General features: G+C 46.5%; 1 protein-coding gene and 1 pseudogene across 8 annotated transcripts in view; both read left to right on the top strand.

Annotated features, from left to right (window-relative positions):
- The window catches only part of ACSL1 (acyl-CoA synthetase long chain family member 1), a 70,441-nt gene extending 51,092 nt beyond the window's left edge, over positions 1–19,349 (top strand). For 5 of the 8 annotated variants that reach the window (XM_077848705.1, XM_077848707.1, XM_077848708.1 and 2 more), the window contains exons 8-22: positions 829–861; positions 1,012–1,063; positions 1,697–1,770; positions 4,410–4,487; positions 4,561–4,638; positions 7,376–7,510; positions 8,900–9,034; positions 10,071–10,166; positions 10,821–10,893; positions 12,620–12,708; positions 13,877–13,993; positions 15,523–15,666; positions 17,085–17,186; positions 17,292–17,363; positions 17,677–19,349. In XM_077848705.1, the coding sequence (XP_077704831.1) occupies positions 829–861; positions 1,012–1,063; positions 1,697–1,770; positions 4,410–4,487; positions 4,561–4,638; positions 7,376–7,510; positions 8,900–9,034; positions 10,071–10,166; positions 10,821–10,893; positions 12,620–12,708; positions 13,877–13,993; positions 15,523–15,666; positions 17,085–17,186; positions 17,292–17,363; positions 17,677–17,817 (1,419 nt within the window). In that variant the 3' untranslated portion in view covers positions 17,818–19,349. The remainder of the gene's footprint in view (positions 1–828; positions 862–1,011; positions 1,064–1,696; positions 1,771–4,409; positions 4,488–4,560; positions 4,639–7,375; positions 7,511–8,899; positions 9,035–10,070; positions 10,167–10,820; positions 10,894–12,619; positions 12,709–13,876; positions 13,994–15,522; positions 15,667–17,084; positions 17,187–17,291; positions 17,364–17,676) is intronic. The other 3 variants (XM_077848710.1, XM_077848709.1, XM_077848712.1) reach the window with 3 other exon arrangements.
- Positions 4,645–7,369, top strand: LOC144284324 (eukaryotic translation initiation factor 4E type 2 pseudogene; annotated as a pseudogene).
- Positions 19,350–21,832: the final 2,483 nt, after the last annotated feature.

The following is a 21,832-nucleotide window of genomic DNA, read 5'->3' as shown; positions in this document are numbered from 1 at the left end:
AAAACAGTTTAAATCTGTATACTGGCCAGAAACTCCCTGAATCCTGAGCACACTCATCAGATTTCCACTTAATTCTAGGCATGCTTGCTCCATATGCTCATTCAAGCCGTTCAGTTTTAATAGGAAAAGAATATAAATAGTTCATTAAAGAAATTAATAGTAATTAAAGTGGCCACTGAGATGCCTTTGTGCAGTGAGCTGAAGAGCATCAAAATGAACCCCTGATGGTGATGGGGAACTGGCCACTGGGAAATGCGCCCCTCAGAAATGAACCTGCTGCTCTTCATGTCCATTGGAGAGTGGTCTTCCATCTTTTGTCATAGGCTGTTTTATAATTGGAGGTTCCCAAATCTTTTTTTTTTTTTTAACCCACTTCATGTGGGATACAGATATTTGAGCCTCTGGCAGGTAAATTTTTTCTCTCCAGACTGAAGAAGACACTAGTTATCTCGAATTGGGTGACCACATAGCCACGCTGCGCTCAGATTTCGGGAGAATGCAGAATATCTGCCATTCTTTGGTTTGGTAAAAGATTCTGATTCCTGTCTTTTGAGTAAATCCTGTTTCAGAGGCCAGTCCTAATACCATTTATATGGTTCTGTGTATGAGAGAAGACAACTGGACAACAGCTTCTGAGAACAAGGCATAAATATTTCATTTCTGGTTCGTTAAACTTGCCAGTCTCTTTCATTGGAGGTGTCTCCTGGCTTTGAGGCAGCTCAAAGTGAATCCCACGGTAAAGTCAACTTGAAGCGACTGGATGTCACCTCACTCTCTACATTTAGAAAATGTTTCCATTCAAGATTTTTTTTTTTCTTTCTCCTTAAGGACCTGGGAAGAGCCAACAGACAGCGGCCCAAGGTAGGTTCACAGTGTCAGCGCCCCTGGTACAGCCCTTGCAATAGCTGTTTGTCTCCAAGACTAGTACAGATCTTGGGGGTTAGCTAATCTTACGGTCTTCTGACTTAGACCACCTTTGTTGTGTTGTTGGTTTTTTTTTATGTGCTGTAGCCCCCTGCACCTGAAGATCTCGCAGTAATTTGTTTCACCAGTGGAACCACGGGTAAGTTTTGACATGCATCTGCCTCTGAGTGGCCTCTGGAGGTCTGTACCCCCTGCTCCCTTACTTGGATGGCGACCTGGCAGGTGACTTAGTTGAACTACATACAAGTGGATCAAAAGAGGAAAGATGAGGGTTCAAGTGCTCTTTCCTTGTCACCATGTCAGGCTTCTCAGAATCTGAGCATGCCGTGTATGTCCTCAGACACTTATGGAAGGCGACAGTAGATTCCTCCCATTTCCTGGGACAAACTGACCTTGTTTTTCCAGAAATAAAAATCCCTGCGTTTTCTCCCCTTACTGCTATGCACACCCTCTAAAAGTCACCCGTGTTAAAAATAATTAATAAAATAAAATAAAATAAAATAAAATAAAATAAAATAAAATAAAATAAAATAAAAGTCACCCGTGTTAATAAAGGTCATTGAAAAAAAAAAGGTCATTGAAGATAAGAAGTTCCATAGAAAGGTTGCAGATTGTTCGGGAATTTAAGGACCTCCAACGTTTGGCTGTCCCGAGTATGCCTAAGGCTAGAGGCTCTGGAGACCCCAGTTATACAGGGTTCTGGGCTTCCTTAATTTCTGTCACTTTGGGATGAACTTTGTTTAACTTTGTTCTGCTCATGTGTGTTCCTCAGGCAACCCCAAAGGAGCAATGATCACTCATCGAAATATAGTGAGCGATTGTTCAGCTTTTGTGAAAGTTACAGAGGTAAACTTTTGGGATATTGTCGTCTTTCTTCATGTTCATTGGTTGGCATTAGGCCTCAAGAACGAGAGTGGTAAAGTAGCACCCCGTGCAAGGGCCATGCTGTATTTGGAGCACCATTTAAAATAGAGTTAAGATCTGAGCTTTAATACGGTCCTGCTCTCATATAGTTTTCCTTGTGGACCGAATCTCCAGCTCCAGCTTGTGCCCGCAAAACTGAAATGACAGACAGGAATTATTACAACTTTTATAGGATACAACTTAATTTGGATACTGCCCCGTAAATGTTTCTAGGAAAGGAGCAAGAAGAAATGACTCTCGTGTGCTTTTTATTTACCATTCCAGTGTGGGGAAGATACTTTTTTTTAGTAGACAGATGAAATGTTAAATGCTACATAGAAGGTTTCTGAATTATCCTTTTTTATTAAAGTCGATTGAACTTGCATTGTATGAGAAAGCCTTGAACTTTAGTTGGTTCCCTGTAATCTGAAAGTTTGCCCACCTAGTGTCCCAGTCCACCGGGCTGCCGTAACGGAATCACACAGGCTTGAGTGGCTTTAATGACAGGTATTTATTTTCTCATGGTGCGGGAGGCTGGAAGTCCATGATCAAAGTATCAGCAAACTCGGTTGCCGGTGAGGGCTTTCTTCCTGGCATGTAGGTAGCCGCCTCCTCACTGTGTCCTTGCCTGCCCTTTACTCTCTGTGCACCTGGAGAACGAGAAAGGGGTTTTGGGTGTTTCTTCAGCTGCTTCCAAGGACACCAGCCCTATTGGATCAGGTCCCCACCCTATGACTTCATTTCATGAGTTACTACCTGAGTTACCTCCCTAAGGGCTCCATCTCCAAATCCAGTTACATTGGGGTTTAGAGATTTAGCATGAATTTGGGGGAGCAGGGGAGATATAATTTGGTCCACAGCACCAACCAAGTTCAAGTATTTTGAACTTGAGTTTTAGGAAAGGTACTTCTTGAACAATATAATGCCTTTCCCCCAGATCCTTTGTATGTTATATAATTTGCCTTTGCAGTCTCTAGGAGAGTTCTTCTGTGGGCCCTGATTTTCCTAACGGGAGCCTGGGCATAATAACCACCATCTTTGGTGGTTACAGAAGGCCTGTCTCACTCTCGCCTATATCCATACTTTCCTAGCCCCAAATACCTTTTTTTGGAATATACTTTGTAAACAGAATTCAACATTTAGTACCTCATCTAAGCGGAATTTAAGTTTCCTAATTAATTAGCCTTCAAAGAAAACTTAAAATACACCAGTGGCTCGCTGAGGCAAATGATTACAGACTTTATTTAAAATGAATTATACTGTCAAGGGCATTCTCAACTTTGTAAAACTTCTAATCTTGCTAATGCACGTTTTGGGGATGCCAAATCAGAAAATTGAAATGTGCAGAAATTACGGAGCCTGGCTTCTCATCACATAATGTTTCCTTGCTGAGATGTACTAATCGGGATGCGAATCACACTTGAATAAGATTAATCTAAGATTATGGCATGTTCAGGCTATATCACGTGCCTGAGCAAACCCAGCTCAGGACTGATGCTTTCATCTGTCACCGCGTTATTATGAAGGACGGCCAGTTTCCACGCGGGGATGGGCACAGCCCGGAAACGGTTGCACAGGCACCTAATGGGGCCTTCATTCCCTTGTCGGTGTGGCAGCAGCTGCTGTAGGCAGCCCTGCTTGGCCAGAATTCTTTATGCTAATAATATGAACATTCCCTGCAAACCCTCACCAGTGCCTGGCCCTAAGGAAAGCCCATTCTTAGCCTTGAAATGGAAACCAGATGTCCAGCTCAGTGTAGAGGCAGACCTCCATCACAATCAGCATTTTATAGGAGGGGCTGCGAGATCAGAGCTCGCACTAAACAGATCGAGATGTTGTTTTCATGGGGTAAAGTAGGCCGTTCAGGTAAAGATGTCAAACTACAATACGCAAAGTACATTTATACCACAAATGAAAAAGACTTGGAAACCAGTTTCTCTTACCTTCTCTCTTACTTTTCCTTTACAACATAATATGCTGTTTTATGTTGGAATAGATCTATTTCCTTTTTTTTTTTTTTTTTTTTTTAAGATTTTATTTATTCATGAGAGACACAGGCTGAGGGAGAAGCAGGCTCCGTGCTGGAGCCGAATGTGGGACTTGATCCCAGACCCCAGGATCACACCCTGAGCCAAAGGCAGACTCTGAACTGCTAAGCCACCCAGGCCTCCCAAGAATAGATCTATTTCCACAACATAAAATGCTATGCTATGTTGGAATGGACCTTTAATTTCTTACTTAAGGTGAAATGGAACTTGCTGGGCAGCAGGGTACCATACCTTCGAAATACTAGATGATTAAAGCACATGATCCCTCAATATTCCAATTTGGACAAAAGTTGCCTGATTTTGACTAAAAGCCCCAAGCTGGTTTACTTTAACGTAAGGCATGACCTCCACTCTAATGGAACGATTAAAGTATTAAAGTATTGCTTTTCATTTCATCCTTTGGTGAGAAATGACCACAGGTGATAAGCAAAAGCTGTTTCTATGTAGTATTAAGGTATTATGTGCTCTCTGAAATAAAACGTGAAATTACTGGGAATCTAATGCTTTTCTGCTTGCTGATGTCTTTGCTTACAGAACATAATCAGTCCTTCCCCAGATGATACTTTGATATCTTTCTTGCCTCTCGCCCATATGTTTGAAAGAGTTGTAGAGGTAGGCCTTGTTTTGTGGGTTTTTTTGTGCTTGCTGGCTTGTTTGTGTTCTGCTAAGTCATTGTGTTTTACAGAAAGTACTTGCCTTGAATGCCAGTGACACACACATATCGTTTTTACCACTTGCACACATGTATGAGCAGCTCTTGCAGGTAAGTTTCTTGTGCAGACTGTCCTCCCTAGAGAGCATTCTTTGCTCAGCCCCATTGTAGAAATGGGGCCGGTCACTTAAAAAAGTATAAATGTTGGTGGGGGGAGTCTGCGTATTTGAACTTTAGTCACTCATTTTTAAGTTGGAAGCTCAGACTTTTGAAGGATGTGCTCATGAGCACAGTTGCAGAAAGACTAACTGGGAGGCAGTGGCGATGGCGGCGGTGAGAGGATGAACAAGTTCGACGCATTGAAAGATGATGACAGTGGGGACCATGATCAGAATGAAGAAAACAGCACACAGAAAGATGGTGAGAAGGGAAAAACGGAACGAGACAAAAGTCAGGGCAGCAGTAAGAGGAAGGCTGTTGTCCCTGGGCCAGCAGAGCATCCCCTGCAGTACAACTATACTTTCTGGTCTCCAGAAGAACCCCCGGCTGTCCCACCAGCTCACAGTGCTATGAACAGAATATCAAACAGATTGGCACCTTTGCCTCTGTGGAGCAGTTCTGGAGGTTTTATAGCCACATGGTACGTTCCGGGGACCTGACAGGCCACGGTGACTCCCATCTCTTCAAAGAAGGAATTAAGCCCATGTGGAAGGATGACGCAAATAAAAATGATGGCAAGTGGATTATTTGACTGCGGATTCTCCCATTGCTGGGAGAGTCTTATCCTGGCCATGTTGGGGGAACAGTTCATGGTTGGGGAGGAGATCTATGGGACTGTGGTCTCTGTCCGGTTTCAGGAGGACATTATTTCAACATGGAATAAGACTGCCAGTGACCAAGCAACCACAGCCCGCATCTGGGATATGCTTCGGCAAGTGCTTAACCCACCTCCCAACACCATTATGGAGTACAAAACCCACACCGACAGCATCGAAATGCCAGGCAGGCTGGGCCCCGAAAGGCTCCTTTTTCAAAACCTCTGGAAGCCGCGGTTGAATGTGCCATGACCCTCTCCCTCTCTGGATGGCACCATCATTGAAGCTGGCATCATCGGAGTCTCTTGTTCTGTTGGCGTGCTACCTGGAAGATCCTTCTCTCCTGGACAAGAGGAATTGGAAGAGCATTTTATGTTTTAAGAACAGGCTGATACGCAGCAGCTACAACAACAGCTGAGATCACTTAATAAATGGTGCTAAACTTAAAAAAAAAAAAAAAAGAAAGACTAACTGCGAAGGTAGAATTTTTACAGACACCATCCTACAAAGACTCATAAAGCTTCTGCTTCTGTAAAAAGCCTCTCTTTTCATTGTGCTTGTTCATGATGCACAGTTTGGCTTAAGACTCGCTTTTTTCACCAGTATTCTAAGCGCCCTTGAAAAAGCAGGATGATCTTTTTTTTTTTTCTTAAAGATTTTATTTATTTATTCATGAGAGACACAGAGGCCGAGACATAGGCAGAGGGAGAAGCAGGCTCCCCACTGAGCAGGATGCCCAACATGGGACTCAATCCCAGGAACCCAGGATCATGACCTGAGCCAAAGGCAGATGCTCAACCACTGCACCACCCAGGTGCCCCAAAGCCTGATGATCTTTAGCTGACCTTGACCTGGGCTCCTGGTATACAACCATGTGACAAGAATCATCTCTTTTCTTTCTCGGACAATTTTGGATCATATACTTCTAGGAAAAATCAGAGGGTTCATTCATTCAACAAATATTTGTTGAGCATCAGCTATGTGCCAGGCACTGTGCTAGGTGTCAGTGACCTAGACTAATCGAGTGGTGACTAATGGAGAGCAAGTGGCCCTTTGATTGGCTGCTGGCCTGTAGGATGCACTTACCCTAAAGGATCAACAGCCACGAGATCCTGTCTTCCATCTGTTCCCTCTGCTACTGCACACCTCAGGGGATCTTGTGAGTTTCCGAAGCAATCTCAAAATGAGTTGATAATGGACCATATATACCTAATTGCAGTTTTGGAAGTGTGCCTGGGAGGCAGGCCACCCTGAACAAAAGCCCCCTCCTCCCCAGCTTGAATTTTTAAACCATAAACCATGGTGTACCGTTTTAGTGGCTTCTGCTTTCAAGCCTTGAGATCATTTGTACTTCCGTGGCATCATCTTTTGAATCTCTCTTTCTTTTTAAAATTTAAAATAAGCAGACTGTTTGTCAAGTGCATATGGCTTCTGGGTGCAATTTGCATCGGACAGGAACAAATCTATGCAGTAGATTATAGCCGAATGTCAAGCCACTCTGGTGTTTGATGCCCCAGTGTCTCAATGGCAACGTAGTCAGTGGCTTCTCAGAAATTTTTTGTTAGATTCAGATTTTTTAAATCTTTAATTTTTAAATTAAAGACACTTCAATAAGTTTGGTAAGTAGCTGGGTTTGCAAGGAGCTAAGTTTTTGTTTTGAGAATAAATTAGGCCTAAAGTTTCCAGGAGAGTAAAATATTTGGGTTACATAACACCATGTCGATTCATTCACCAGCTATTTATCATAAAGCTAAAACAGCAGAAGCTCCATGATCACCACTAAAAACAACATAGTCTGGTTTCTTACCAGCTTCTTTATCTTCAGGATGATCAAGAGAAACACTACACTTTAATGTTGTGCAATGACCAGGGAATGCAAGAACATATTTTGAAAAGCTGCCTACATGTAGGAACTTCAAGATTTCTGGAAACTAGTCCGAAATGCTAAAACGGAAACTTTGTGTGTCTGTGTGTATGTTGTGCAGTCCCTGCTTTGATGATGACATGTGGGTTATTTTTGTTCACTGCCCTAGTGTGTAATGCTGTGTCATGGAGCTAAAATAGGATTTTTCCAAGGAGATATCAGGCTGCTTATGGATGACCTCAAAGCACTTCAACCCACAATCTTTCCTGTGGTCCCTAGACTGCTGAACCGGATGTTTGACCGAGTAAGTTCCAAGCACCAGATTGGGGGCAGAGCCCTGGACCTGGAGTCCGAGACTCCGGTTTGAATTGGGGCAGCCAGGTACCTTCTGTACTCCTGGTCTCGCAGAAGAGCGGTTTACCTCAGTGAGCCCTTGGTAAGGATCATGAGAGAAAACTTGTGAACGTACTTTGTAAACTGGAAGGCCCAATACAGGTGTGATATGGGAGGTCATATTATTTGTACATAAACTCTTTGCAGCCTCTGTTTTCTCATCTGCATGGTGGACTGTTACCTCCTCCCCCTGCTGCGTAGCTCATAAAGTCACTAATTGCATCACATGAGAACAGTATCTATAAAAAGGTCCTATAAATTATAATGTCCATGCACGCGTAACGTTACTTACTTAGCCACATGGAAGGAAGTGATTATGCTAAGCCAGGGGCAGAGAGAATGCCAGCCTCCTCCATGGAAGGGTCACTGTGGCATGGAGCACACACCCCGGGCAAGACCAGTGGATGGCATGAGCAGCCAGTCTTCAGGATAAATTTGGAGTGGGAAGTTTTCATGCCCTTTGTTGTAATACAGGGCTTCTGTTACTATGTGTGAGTACCTTCTCTCTCTCTCTCTCTCTCTCTCTCTCTTTTTAGTGGTCCTTTCAAAAAACTATTTAAAAACGACTTGACTGAGATAGAATTCACATTCCATATAATTTACCCATTTGAAGTGTGAAATCCAAAGATTTTTAGTATATTCACAGAGATCTGCAGTCCTCACCACAGCCCATTTTTATCACCTCAGAAAGAAACACTCTATCTGCCCTGTAGCTATCCTTTGCTCCCGTCCACTCCCAGGCAAAATGGATCTACTGTTTGAATCTATACATGCCCCAATCCGGACTCTCCTATGAATGGAATCACGTACCGTGTCCTTTGTGACTGGTTTCCTTCACAAGGTTCATCCATGTGGTAGCATGTGATAGTACTTCAGTACTTCATCCCTTTTAGTGGCCAAGTAACATTCCACTGTATGGATAAAACGCATTCATTTATCCTTTCATGCGTTGGTGGGCATTTGGGTTGTTGTCACTTTTTGGCTATTATGCGTAATGATGCTATGAGCGTTCATAGACAGGTGTCTGTGTGGACATGTGTTTTCATTTCTCTTGGGTACTTACCTAGGTGCGCAGTTGCTGAGTCACATGGTAATTCTGTGTTTAACTATTTGAGGGAACTACCAGTCTGTTTTCCAAAGCAAGTGCGCCATATTGCCCACCCTGCAGCTCCCATCATCGAGCTGTGGATGAGGGCTCCAGTTTCTCCACATCTTCACCAACACTTGTTAGTATCTGACTTTTTGATTTGAGCCATCCTAGTCATTTTGAAACCTTCTTTTTTTTTTCTTGACTCGTTAGATTTTTGGGCAGGCAAACACCACGCTGAAGCGATGGCTACTGGACTTTGCCTCCAAAAGGAAAGAAGCAGAGCTTCGCAGTGGCATCATTAGGAACAACAGCCTGTGGGATAAACTCATCTTCCACAAGATACAGGTGACAGATTCACAACTGTTGTTTGCAGCGTAAACTAATTTGGGCTTCAGAGTTTCTATGAGGGCTCTTTTTTAAAGTGAGGTGTGAAGGTGAGAGAGAATGGCACATTTTTATTAATTCTGGCACATTTCTAAAAGTTAAGGATAAAGCCCCTGTGTACATACCTCAGTATGCCACACAAATCTGAACAACACGGTGACACTGGAGGGCAGAAGAGGAGCCAGGTTATTAGAGCCTTTGTAATTTTTTTTTAAGTTGATTTATTTATTTGAGAGAGAACCTCAAGCAGACTCTGTGCTGAGCATAGAGCCCAATGCGAGGCTTGATCTCATGACCCTGAGATCATGATCTGAGCTGAAATCAAGAGTCAGATGCTTAACCGAGCCACCCAGGGACCCTGAGCCTTTCTAATTTATTTTCATTTAACTTTCCTTTTTGAAACAAGTATGTTACTCTTGATGTCATTTTTTAAGACACGAGTGATAATGTGGAATAATAATACTATGTCCAAAAAAAAATCTCCCCAAATTGTGCTTGCCCCCAAATCCACTACACTCTTGTTCTAATTCCTTAAAAATATGTCCAGGTAGAGGCGTTGGCTTGTTTTTCATACCCCGTTGAGAGAGAAGGGTATAGCTTCAGGCGGAAACCAGCTCCAGGGCAGCCCAGGTGGCTCAGTGGTTTGGTGCCAACTTCCACCCAGGCCGTGATCCTGGAGACCTGGGATCGAGTCCCACATCAGGCTCCCTGCATGGAGCCTGCTTCTCCCTCTGCCCGTGTCTCTGCCTCTCTCTCTCTCTCTCTCTCTCTGTGTCTCTCATGGATAAATAAATAAAATCTTTAAAAAAAGAGAAACAAACACACAAACAAACCAGCTCCAGCCAGGCCTTCCACTTTTGAACGTCTGTGAGTTCTCTGGGCAAGGGTGGCGCCTGCGGAGAAGGAGCTGGTGGACCAGGGCAGTGGGTTCCCAGCAGGGGAGGGGGTCTTTGGGCAGCCCTCGGACCCTCACGCACCCCTCTCCTTGCCTTGTTAGTCGAGCCTGGGAGGAAAAGTCAGGCTGATGATCACAGGAGCCGCGCCCGTGTCCGCCACCGTGCTGACGTTTCTGAGAGCAGCGCTCGGCTGTCAGGTGAGGTGGGCGTCGCCATGGCTGATTGTCTTGGGCCTTTTCAAGCCCAGGCATCTCCTTTCCGGAAGTGATCCTTAGGCGCATGGGCTTTATGTTGGCTTGGAAGGCCTTGTTATTCCCCAGTTGCCCAGGGACAGGAGTGTGTGTCCATCTCTTACCCTTGGCAGGAGAGGATGCGTCCGTGGCCACAATGGACCATGTAATCTCCTCTCCGGTAAAGATCCAAACGTGGAACTTGCCTTTAATCAGGCCCGAGGGCATGGGGCTGGGTGGCAGGTGACCAGCTGGCCTGCAGACCCCGCGGGGCACCCGCCTTAAAGGGGGCGGGGAGGCAGCAGAGACTGGGTGACAGGACGTGTGTGCGGCCCAGCAGTGAATGGGCAGAGCAAGGGGCCTCCTGGGTGGGCCGTGCACGCTGTGACCTGCCAGGTCGTGTCCCTGTCCCCAGTCGCCTGTCCGCAGGAGGGTAAATAGCAGACAGCCACAGGCAGCGGCTGGGGTCGGGTGCTGGGGTGACAACATTTGGCCATAGTGGCAGGAGTGTGGAACAGATTCACCACACAGAGCATTTAAAAAGAGGTGTCCCATGGCCAGCCGTTCCTCGGGAGCGAGTAGAACTTACCAATCAGTGTCCTTACTAATGTCTGTCTCCAGTTTTACGAAGGCTACGGACAGACGGAGTGCACTGCCGGCTGCTGCCTGACCGTGCCGGGAGACTGGACAGCAGGTAGGGACGCTCCTCCTGGCATCTCGGGACGCCACCAGCAGTTGCTGGAACTGGGTTCATCACTGGCTCCCTGGCCAGCATGAGCTCTGTGTCCCGGGTGACCAGGCCTCGGGGCGGGCAGCCTTGTAAATCGGGGATGCTCGTGGAGGAGCGCGTGCACTGGGGGGCCCCGACTGTCAAGCGGGTGACGGTCAGGATCCCCAGATTCTGACGCAGGCCGCTGAGGGGCCGATGCCCTTCTCACCAGGTTCAGAACGTTTGGCTCCACCGAGCTTTCTGGGAATTGGTCGGGGTCTCGTTATTTGCTGGCAGACGTGACTTGAGTTTACACTGGGCGCTGTGCTAGGGGTTGAGGCCACAGAGAGAAAGAACAAGTCATTGCTCCGCAAAGGCACGAAGAGGGGCAAATACAAAAATAATCCATTGAGCAGCCATCCTGGACAAGGTTCTATGTTCGGTGCCTAAGACGTGCCTCAAGTCCATTTCATCCCAGCAGCGTGTCCCTGTGACATAAGTCCTGTTACCTCTGAGAGGAAATGATTGTTGGTTAAAAAGCTTGTAAACCGTATATAAGAATTTGCACAGCATTAGTGCTTCGGAGCCAGGATTGCAACCCAGATCTGGCTGCAAAGTTTCTGCGCTTTCCTCTCTGGCACGCTGCTGGTACGTTCCACACTCCGAGAAGCGAACTCCACCCATTGATTTAGTATAGGACGAATATGAGCACTATCTAGAAACATGGATTCTCTTGCCCACACCCTCGTAACCCAGTTCTGCTGGGACTCAGACTAACAGTCCCAGAACCTTCTTCATGGTTTAATTTTTAACCCCTCGTTCCTTACCAGCCTCGAAAATTCAGAACAGTGATCACTTTATGCAAACATTACAAAAACGTAGGAGGAATTATTTGTGATGCTCTTAAAACCTATCTAACTTGTGTTCTTTTTTTGTTTGTTTGGGTTAAAAGACAACCCAATCCTGACAACTTTCAGCAGGACAGTTGAGTTAGCTGTGAAAGTAAGCACCATGCTATCTTAATAAACTTAAATCTAAACACATTCACCCAGGCCATCTTGGTCAGAGCGAGGTGACGTTGAGAGAATAATCCAGGTTTGGCAAAGCTGTGTATTTTCTCTTCTTTGAGCAAGTAGGGATGTTAAGTCTGTGTGAGGGAGAGGTTGCAAATGAGCAGGGGCTTCAGATCGTAGGAGCCTGGTAAAAGATTTAGAAAGCTTGCTTCCGGGTATTTTGTAGAAATCTTTACAATCAACAGCCAAATTTTGTTTTAAAGATTTTATTTATTTATTCATGAGAGACACACAGAGAGAGGCAGAGACAGAGGCAGAGGGAGAAGGAGGCTCCCTATGGGAAGCCCGATGAAGGACTTGATCCCAGGACCCCAGGATCACACCCTGAGCCAAAGACAGACTCTCAATCACCGAACCACCCAGGCATCCCCTCAAAAGCCACATTATTCATACTTTTGAAAAATAATTTGCTGCATCAAACTTGGGAAAGGTCCTTAAGAGAGTTTTGAATGTTTGTCTCTGTTCTAGGAATAAACTCTGTGTGTTCATATACTGGGGGAGACAGGCTATCCTCGCAGCAAACAGATGTTGATACCAACTGTTCTTATTAAGAGCAGACCTGCTGGACATACAACTAATGTGGCTGAAGGATATCAGTAGTCCTCCCAGGAATGATCATTCTTTCGTTTACCATGCAGGCCACGTCGGTTCCCCGATGCCTTGTAACCTTATAAAACTTGTTGATGTGGAAGAAATGAACTACCTGGCTGCCAAGGGCGAGGGCGAGGTGAGTGAACACAACCCCTGGGTCATTCACCTTTGGACACCCGGCCATGACCCGTGCGCGGCCACTTCCCAGCAGTGTGGCCGGGAAGCTTGACGCTATTGGTGATCCTGGGTCAGACAGGCTCCTTTTTGAAGGTGCCTTTATGTGGGAGGGAGACCACCAAGGTCTCTTCCGGACAGCACCGGGACTTGGGCTGGAGTGCGTGCAAAGGCTCCAGTGCCCAAGGCCTGGGGCACAGCTCCTGTCAGCTAATAGCCCAGGATACCTATTAGGGAGAGGCTAGGAGAGGGGGAGCCTGATTACTTCAGGGTGAGTTCATCCCCCTTGTAGCCTCGAGCCGGAACCTTGGGCAAGCATTAGCCCTGCATTAGCCCTACATTAGCCCTTGATTGCTGCTGAGGTCGTTAGGACAAGGAAACAGGGACCTTGGACGTACCTTCAAGATCCCAGTCAATGTGGGTCTGGTAGCTCCTTCTGGATCATGGGATTCAGGGCTTCTTGTAAAGGTTGAGATACACACACACACACACACACACACACACACACACACACACCAGTTTTCCCTGGAGAATTCTCCAAAAATGCTGTTAGCAGATCATCTCCCCTCACCCCCCACCCTGCAGTTGTAGAGAGATACGATTGACGTACACACTGTCTGTGTTCAAGGCTAAACAGCATAATGATTGGACATACGTACTTTATGAAATGATTATTCCCCACCATAAGTTTCGTTCATATTCCATCATCTCACATAAATACAAGAAAAACGGAAAAGAAAAAAACAAAGATTTTTTCCTCCGTGATGAGAACTCTGAGGATCTCATCTCTTTAACTTTTAAATATCATCACATGTCAGTGTGAGCTGCGGTCGCCAGGCTGCATATCTGGTCCCTGGTGCTGACCTGGCTCCTGGCTGGATGTTTGTCCCTTTTTTTATATATATTTTTTATTTATTTATTCATGAGAGACAGAGAGGGAGAGACATAGGCAGGGAGAGAAGCAGGCTCCCTGTGAGGGTCACAATGAGGGACTCGATCCTGGCCCAGGGATCACGACCTGAGCTGAAGGCAGACGCTCAACCGCTGAGCCACCCAGGCGTCCCCATTTGTCCCTTTCGATCTCCTTCCTCCACCTCCCCCCACCCCGCTCACGATCTTTCTCTCTTCAGGTGTGCGTGAAAGGGCCAAATGTATTTAAAGGCTACTTGAAGGACCCAGCAAAAACAGCAGAAGTTCTGGATAAAGATGGCTGGTTACACACAGGGGACATTGGAAAGTGGCTCCCAGTAAGTGCTCCTCCCCTCTCGCCCCCGTCCACAGGTGCTTTTCTTCTGCCGCAGGGAAAAAGATACCCTGTTTGCCGCACGTCTGCCACGTACTAACCTCGCTTTTCCTTTGCCCGCTGAGGGCGGGCACAGGGATGGCCCTTCCACATCCCGCAGGGAACAAGTTTACACTCTTTGCGTGCCGGGGTGGGGTTTTCAGCTGAACGGTAGCAAGTATGTTTGGCTTTGATGCATGGTATCAATTCCCGTTGCTGCTCCTCGTTCAAAATCCAGAGAGATCATATGGCTTTTTATACGTATCAGCACTGGGCCTCGGTGTTAAGGCCTCGGTTCAACAAGGGTTGGCGGACACTGTGGTAGATGGCCGGGAAGGTGTGGGGGCAGGAATTTGTAAATATACATGTTTCATAGGTTTGTCATCCCGTTAAAAATAGGATAAGCATCCCTTAGGCCAACTCCTTTGCATGTAGTCTCAGAATTGTCACAGTAGACAAATGCCAGAGTCTGTCGGAAGAGGGACAGGCATGCACAAGAAGCCCTACTCATGGGTTTGACCAATCTTGCTTGCCATGGTGACACCCACAGCTTTTTTGAAGTCGCTGTGTTGAATTGCAAGTACTAAAATGGCTAATGTAAGTTTTATTATTGTATGTTGTTCAATTCTTCTAGATTTAAAGTGTGTAATACTCCCGGAGATTTTTACTGATTTGACAATGCCTCCCTGCTCCCCACCCAATTAATTCAGACTTCAGAAACCCAAGTTATTTAGAAATACATTAAGTCCCTCTTTTCAAGTTCAGGAGGGCTGAAGTATCAGTTCTAATTCTGGCTCTGGCTCTAATGAACACATTTCATAATTTCCCTGGACCTCAGTCTGCTCCCTGTGGAAGTAGCACAGAACCAACATGCAGTGAGGGAACCATAGAAACTTGCCTACAGCAGACTTTTGCAAGCATAGAAACGACCCCGGGAGTGGGACGGCATGACAGTCAGCTGGGGGGTTTTGGCCACCAGAGGTGGACACGATGGTGTTTGGCTCATCTAGTGCAGAGGTAATCTTCCAGCAGTCCCTACGTGGGCAGCTGGCACCCTGGCCCAGGGGCTGGGAGCAAACCCCTCCCACCCCCTCCCGTGCCTTGAAATGATGACAAAGGAAGGTGGCAATCAGCCTCTCTGTAGGAGCTTTACTGAGCCCTTGCTCTGCGCAGAGTGCTCTGGAGGAGAGTCTGTGTCTGTGCCCTCAAGGAACGCGACCCCTACTCGGGGAGGCAGCTGTGCAGCACACAGCCATGGGCTCCGGAGCTCCTTTCTCTCTGCTTGGCTCGCTGGCCTTAGACGAGCCGCTTGGTCTCTCCAAGCCTTGGTTTCTGTCTCCGTATAAGGGGCTGATAACTGGCCCCTGTGCAGTATTCTCAGGACCAGAGGAAAGCCTGTGAAAAGGGCCCTGTACTGTGTGTGCCTGCCACAGGGCGGGGGGCAGGGTGGAGCAGCCCCGGGCCCACCCCCAGCACCTCCCCTCTGATACACAGAATGGCACCTTGAAGATCATCGACAGGAAAAAGCACATATTTAAACTGGCACAAGGAGAATACATAGCGCCTGAGAAGATTGAAAATATCTACGTGCGAAGTGAACCTGTGGCTCAGGTGTTCGTCCACGGAGAGAGCTTGCAGGTATGTGCCTTCTGCGCAGAGGGCCGTGACGGCCAGGTGCGGCGGGGCCTCGTACTCTGGAGGTCTGCGGTGCCACTCAGCTGGCCTTCTGGGTGCCGTGCCGAGTATTACTGCGGTTTCCTGCCTGGCACTGCTCATCCAGAAAGGTGTTTCTCTTTAAATCCCAATCCCATGTTTTTCTTTGACCTAGCTGGAGTGGTCTGGTGTACCAAGGGAAGTTGGATAAAGGCATTAGGGAGTGGGTGAGATACTGAAACTAGGAAAGGAAATAGTGATAATAGTGATATTATGTTTAAGAAAGCCCCGAAGTTTCATGTTTTTTTTTGTTTTGTTTTAATGATTATTTATTTATTTATTCTTGAGAAACACACAGAGAGGCAGAGACACAGGCAGAGGGAGAAGCAGGCTCCCTGTGAGGGACCCTGGGATCACAACCTGGGCCAAAGGCAGACGCTCAACCACTGAGCCACCCAGGCATCCCAGACTCAACGTTTTTATGCTGTGTTTCCGAAGTCATTCTTGAGCAGTGGGGAGTCTGAGCCCGTATAGACGTGAAGTTGAAAACCAAGGTCCTACTGTAGTGGAATGTCTTTGCCAAGACGTTGGGCAGATGGTGGCAAGGAAGAGAGGGGGATCTAGTTTCCTAAAAGCTAATCTCTTTAGGAATCTTGAGATTTTTAAACACTTCTGGAAGAATATTTTCTCATCTTATAAGAAATGCACCTATTTTTCTTTGGGAGTGCACCTGTTTTTCTTTGACCTGGAACTTTGATTTCTATTTAGTTTGTATTGTTACTAAATTGTAAAAAAAAATAAGACATTGGAGATTTTAAAAAATGAATCTGTGAAGCAGTTACTTGATACCTTGTCTGCTTATTCGACCCTGTTTGATTAAAATATATGTATATAAATATATATGAAAAAGTAAATAAACCTCAGGGTTCCATTAGATGTTGATTCCCAGTGGTCCTTTTAAAACACTTAGTTGCGGGGATACCTGGGTGGCTCAGCGGTTTCGCGCCTGCCTTTGGCCCAGGGCGCGATCCTGGAGTCCCGGGATCGAGTCCCGCGTCGGGCTCCCAGCATGGAGCCTGTTTCTCCCTCTGCCTGTGTCTCTGCCTCTCTCTCTCTCTCTCTCTCATAAATAAATAAAAATAAATCTTTAAAAAAAAACATAAATAAATAAATAAAACACTTAGTTGCAAAATTCCTGATGCCGCGCCGTCTGTTATTAGAGCAGAGAGCTCTGAACCTGGGCTCAGTGACTCCTGGGGGCTGGTAATCTGTCCTAAAGAGAAGGTCTGTAACTTCTAGCAGATTCTCCCCGGAGTCCATCGTGCAAAATGATTAAAAGAATCGCTATTTTAGAACATCTGTCTGGATCAAGCCACATAATAATTCACTTGTCTGTGTTAAAGGCATTTCTCATAGCAATTGTTGTACCAGATGTTGAGACGTTAGGTCCCTGGGCCCGAAAGAAAGGACTAGAAGGCTCCTTTGAGGAACTGTGCAGGAACAAGGTAAGGCTGGCGGCTGTGTGGTTCATCCCCGACCCCTCGCCCAGCATCCAGCCGCCTTCAGAGCCCTCCAACACAGCAGGCGTGTTGTCCCCTCCCCTTTCTTAGGACGTCAGAAAAGCCGTCCTGGAAGACATGGTGAGGCTGGGGAAGGATTCTGGCCTGAAACCCTTTGAACAGGTAGGATTTTCATCCCCTGGCATGCACCCCAACGAAACAGTCTCTGACCTGAGGTTTTCATGTGAATAGGCATGGGGACACGAGGAGTAAGCTGGGGGACGGTTGGCAGGGGAGGGATTTCTGGAACCGAGGGTGGGCCTTCTCTCCTGGAGGTGGGTGTCCAAGCCCGGAGCCTGTCGAGGAGCAGCCCCTGCCCTGTGCTGAGCGAGCCCACCGGCCTGAGTCCGAGGAGGGCCTGGCCACGGGGTCTCCATCCCCTTGGACCTACGTGCTTGTAGACTCAGCCTGAGTCCACACTCGTGTTTATTTGTAGGTCAAAGGCATTGCTCTCCACCCTGAATTATTTTCTATTGACAATGGCCTCCTGACCCCAACGATGAAGGCGAAGCGGCCCGAGCTTCGGAATTACTTCAGGTCACAGATAGATGAACTTTATTCCACCATCAAAGTTTAACGCGAGGAAAAAACCACACACCTCCAGTCTCCCGCTGATGGCCTTCACGTTGGTAATTTGGACTAGCGCGCACGTAGGAAAGGGAGTGTCCAGGTTTGACTTGTGCATTCGGGGTTCTTGTCATAGGAATATTAGAGGAAACGGAACACTGCCTTACAGTCACCCCGTGTTGCAGACCATGTTTATGGCGATACACAATTTCCAAAATGAGCCTTAAAATTGCAAAGGGGAAACTATAAATGTGCTAAGTTATTTGAGACTTCCTCAATTTAAGAAAAAAAAAAAAGGGGGCGGGTGAACACTTCTGTCTCCCTGTTTTTCTAACCAAGGGGTTAGGACTTTGCTATTTCTGAGATGTCTGCTACTCGCTGCAAATTCTGCAGTCGTCTGCTGCTCTGACAAGTACAGTGCACTGGAGGGAAGCTGTCCCTTAAAAACAAGAACTGTCCCAGCTGGAGAACGTCACAAGTGGACCAGAGATTCTTTCTTAATCCCTGCCTCCCACGCGCCCGGACGACCCTTCTAGAAGATGCCGGGTTCCGGAGCCCCCGTGTACTGCAGTCCCTGTGGTCCCCTCGGAGCACAAGGTTCCCGGTGCAGGAGAGAACAGATCGAGCTCAGAACAGCTCAGACACCAAGTCTCGGATGAATGGCTGCTCACCTGAGCCAATGGATTCTGGGGCCCATGGAGCAGAATGTTCTCAGACTCTTCTCCAGACCCGATCCTCCCCACCCCCATCCCAGCCCAGGGGTTAGAAAAAATCTGCCTTAGACTCTGCAGTGAAGACAAGCATTTCAAGAAGGAAATAATTACCTGGATCAACCATGCTTAACTGTGACGCCTCATTAACTGTCCACTTTATCTTCACCGAACCAGTCATTCTTCGTTTGTGATGGCCAATGGATTTTTAATGTGGTTTTCATATCAAAAGATTGTGTTGTGATTAACTGGCTTTTTCCACACACCCCCGTCCCCCAAATAAATTCTCAGGCAGGGAGTGTCTTTAAAAATAGTAAGGGAATAGATATACTCGGGTACTTATTGAAATGGACAGTAATAAACAAATGCTTTTATAATGCTACCTGGTTTTTATGAAATGTCTTTGACAAGCCAAAATTCTAGGGTGTAGCGATCTGGAAAACTCATTTCCTGGGATTAACTTCTCAAGGGATTTAAAACAAAAAAAGTTAATGTGGGAAATTAGCTGCATTTCACTTTACTGAAAGTCTTTGCCACGTGTGATCGAATTAAGTTGTCATTTATACATGGAAAGCACTTGGTTTTGGGGTTTGTGAGAGTACGTGTATTATACAAGCACAACAGGGTTTGCACTAAAGAATTGTCATCGTAGTAACACTATTTGGGAGCCTAACTTCATACGTGTATTCTTAATTGCACAAAAAGTCAATAATTTGTCACCTTGGGGTTTTGAATGTTTGCTTTAAGTGTTGGCTATTTCTATGTTTTATAAACCAAAACAGAATTTCCAAAAACAATGAAGGAAACCAAAATAAATATTTCTGCATTTCAAGTGAGTGAAAGCCTCTCTTTTTCTGTCGGGGTAACATTTGAGGCAGCCTTGGACGTGCCACAAGTGAAGAGCTGGAAGGGCCTTGGGGTGTGGGCGAGGGGGGTGGCGGGGCTCCGATCCGCCTTCCAGCATCTTCCCCGACACTTACAGAGGCCGACTAGGGGCCTCAGGCCATGTTCTCTGGCAACAGCCCGGCGGTGTCATGCAGAAGAAAATCATGGTGTGAATAATACGGATATTCTTGGAAATGCAAATTCTCTGCTGGGAAGCTATGTTTCCGGGGACATTGGCTATGGTTGGTGGTTCTGTGGTGCCTTTAATCCTGTATATTTTAGTAATTCCCTTACTAAGCACTGTTTTAGAAGCTGTCTTATTTATAGCAGCCAACTTTCTCTTTCCTTTTCCTCTTGTTTCCACACTACGCTATCATTGTGAAGATTTCCTCTTCTGTAGATGTTAATCAGCCCCTAGTTCCTTATATAGTCTGTAGGGTTGAAATCTGCCTCCCCCCTCCCTTCTTAAATCTCATGGTTGGTATGGAGATGTTTGGGTTTTTCCCTCCCAAGCTCAAGCCCTGTGCACATATCTCCGGGAAGGCCTCCTCATCCATTCCGCCCTCTGCTTGAGTTCCTCCATTCCTTTCTCTTCCTCTTCCCCTGAATGGAGGAAGCGTGAGTGTCTTCACACTGGGCATGACCTTTCTTACCCCTCCCTCAGTGGGTGATCATTAAATAAATCTCATGGGAACAAACACAGTTTTGAACAAAGCATCTCTTGCCTGTCTCTGAATTCCACTGCAGGTAAATCCTGAGGTAGTGTATCCGTCTTCGGGACTGCTTCTCTCACTCACCATACCGTCCTCAGGGCTCATCCGTGTTGTAGCACACGCCGGGGTGTCCTTCCTTTTTAAGGCTGAATAATAGTTCATCGTCTGCACACACCACGTTTCCTTTATCCGTTCATTTGTTGATGGACATTCGGGCTGTTTGTATCTTATAGCTCTTGAGAATTGTACTGCTGTGAACACGGGCGTACAAATATGCTTTAGTCCCTGCTTTCAATTCTCTTGGGTATGTACCTAGACGGAGAGTTGTTGGATCATGTGTATGGTAATTCTATGCTTAATTGGTTGAGGAATTGCCATATGGTTTTCCCCAGTGGCTGCACCACTTGATATTCTCACTAGCAATGCACAAGGGTTCCAATTTGTCCACATCCTGTCTATAAACCTCCTGTGTGGATTTCTGCTTTTGATAACACACATCCCAATGGGCATCTCAGGGTGGTTTTGCTTTGCATTTCTGTAATGATCAGTAAGGGTGAGCATCCTTGCCTATGCTTATTGGTCATTCGTGTATCTTCTTTGGAGAAGTGTCGCTTCAAGTCCTTTGCCTGTTTTTACAAATTGGGTTGTTTGTGTGTTTTATGGAGCTATAGGGGTTCTTTATATATTCTGGGTATTAATCCTTAAGCACAGCCTTTCAATTCTTAACTCTCGTGGTGCCCTGTCTGGGGTCGGTGCCTGTCAATGGTGGTAGATACTCAGTGGCTCTCTCCCACAGACCAGCCCACGCCTCCAAAGCCCAGTGGTCTGTGTGTCAGGCCCAGCTGGAGCAGAAGAGGGTGGTTGACTCAGAATGAGGCAGTCGTTTCTTCTGTCCAGACCCCCTATGTGTGTGTGAAGCTTCTCTCAGGAACAGCCAGAGAGCAGGACATGGGCCCTGAGTGAGGAAGCACGAGCAGGGTAGTGCCAAACCACAGCAGCGGCTCTGCCCTCAGAGCTCTTCCTGCCCCTGCAGGCCCCAGCTGCGACACACCCTCGTTCGAGATCTGAACTCCGAAACGTCATTTGTTTTTAAGTATATTTGGCATTTGGTAACTATTTTTGCCTCACGTCCACTTTTTTGGTTACTTGGAATAATAATAATAATAATGAAGAAGAAGAAGTAGAAGAAGAAGAGGAGGAGGAGGAGGAGGATGACAACGACGACAAGATGCATCAGATGTTGCCACATGCCAGGTACTATACTATTCTTAGCATTTTGCACAGATGACCTGTTTTATGTTACAGCCCCAATGCTACCTACTTGTCCCCATCCTACGACGAGGAAATTCGAAGCACACAAACGACGTGGTCAGTGTCACACATCCGGACAGAATTGAAGCGAGGCAGGCTGGCTCCAGGATGAGCTTCCAACCTCATGCTGCCGGTGTTTCTTCTTGTTTACCTTTGGCAGTGAACTTCCTGACAAAACGTGTCGTTGGATTATTTCTCCGCCCCGGCTGTTCTGCCTCTGAGCCTCAGGACACATGGTTTTGGTTCCTATCCCATGATTGTTCTTCATCAGAGCAGGAGCTAATACTACGTCCCAGAGTTTTGTTCTGGTTTTAGGGCTTATCAAAAATTGTATAGAGTTGCCGTCTGCGATGTGGGCAAGCCCAAGACCATCAGGGACTAGAAGTGTAGTAGAACCAGCCGCTCT

Source organism: Canis aureus, chromosome 15 (assembly GCF_053574225.1).
Source record: "Canis aureus isolate CA01 chromosome 15, VMU_Caureus_v.1.0, whole genome shotgun sequence".
Taxonomy (NCBI): Eukaryota; Metazoa; Chordata; class Mammalia; order Carnivora; family Canidae; genus Canis; species Canis aureus.
The sequence above is the reverse complement of the archived record's forward strand: the minus strand, read 5'-3'. Positions and strand labels throughout refer to the sequence as shown.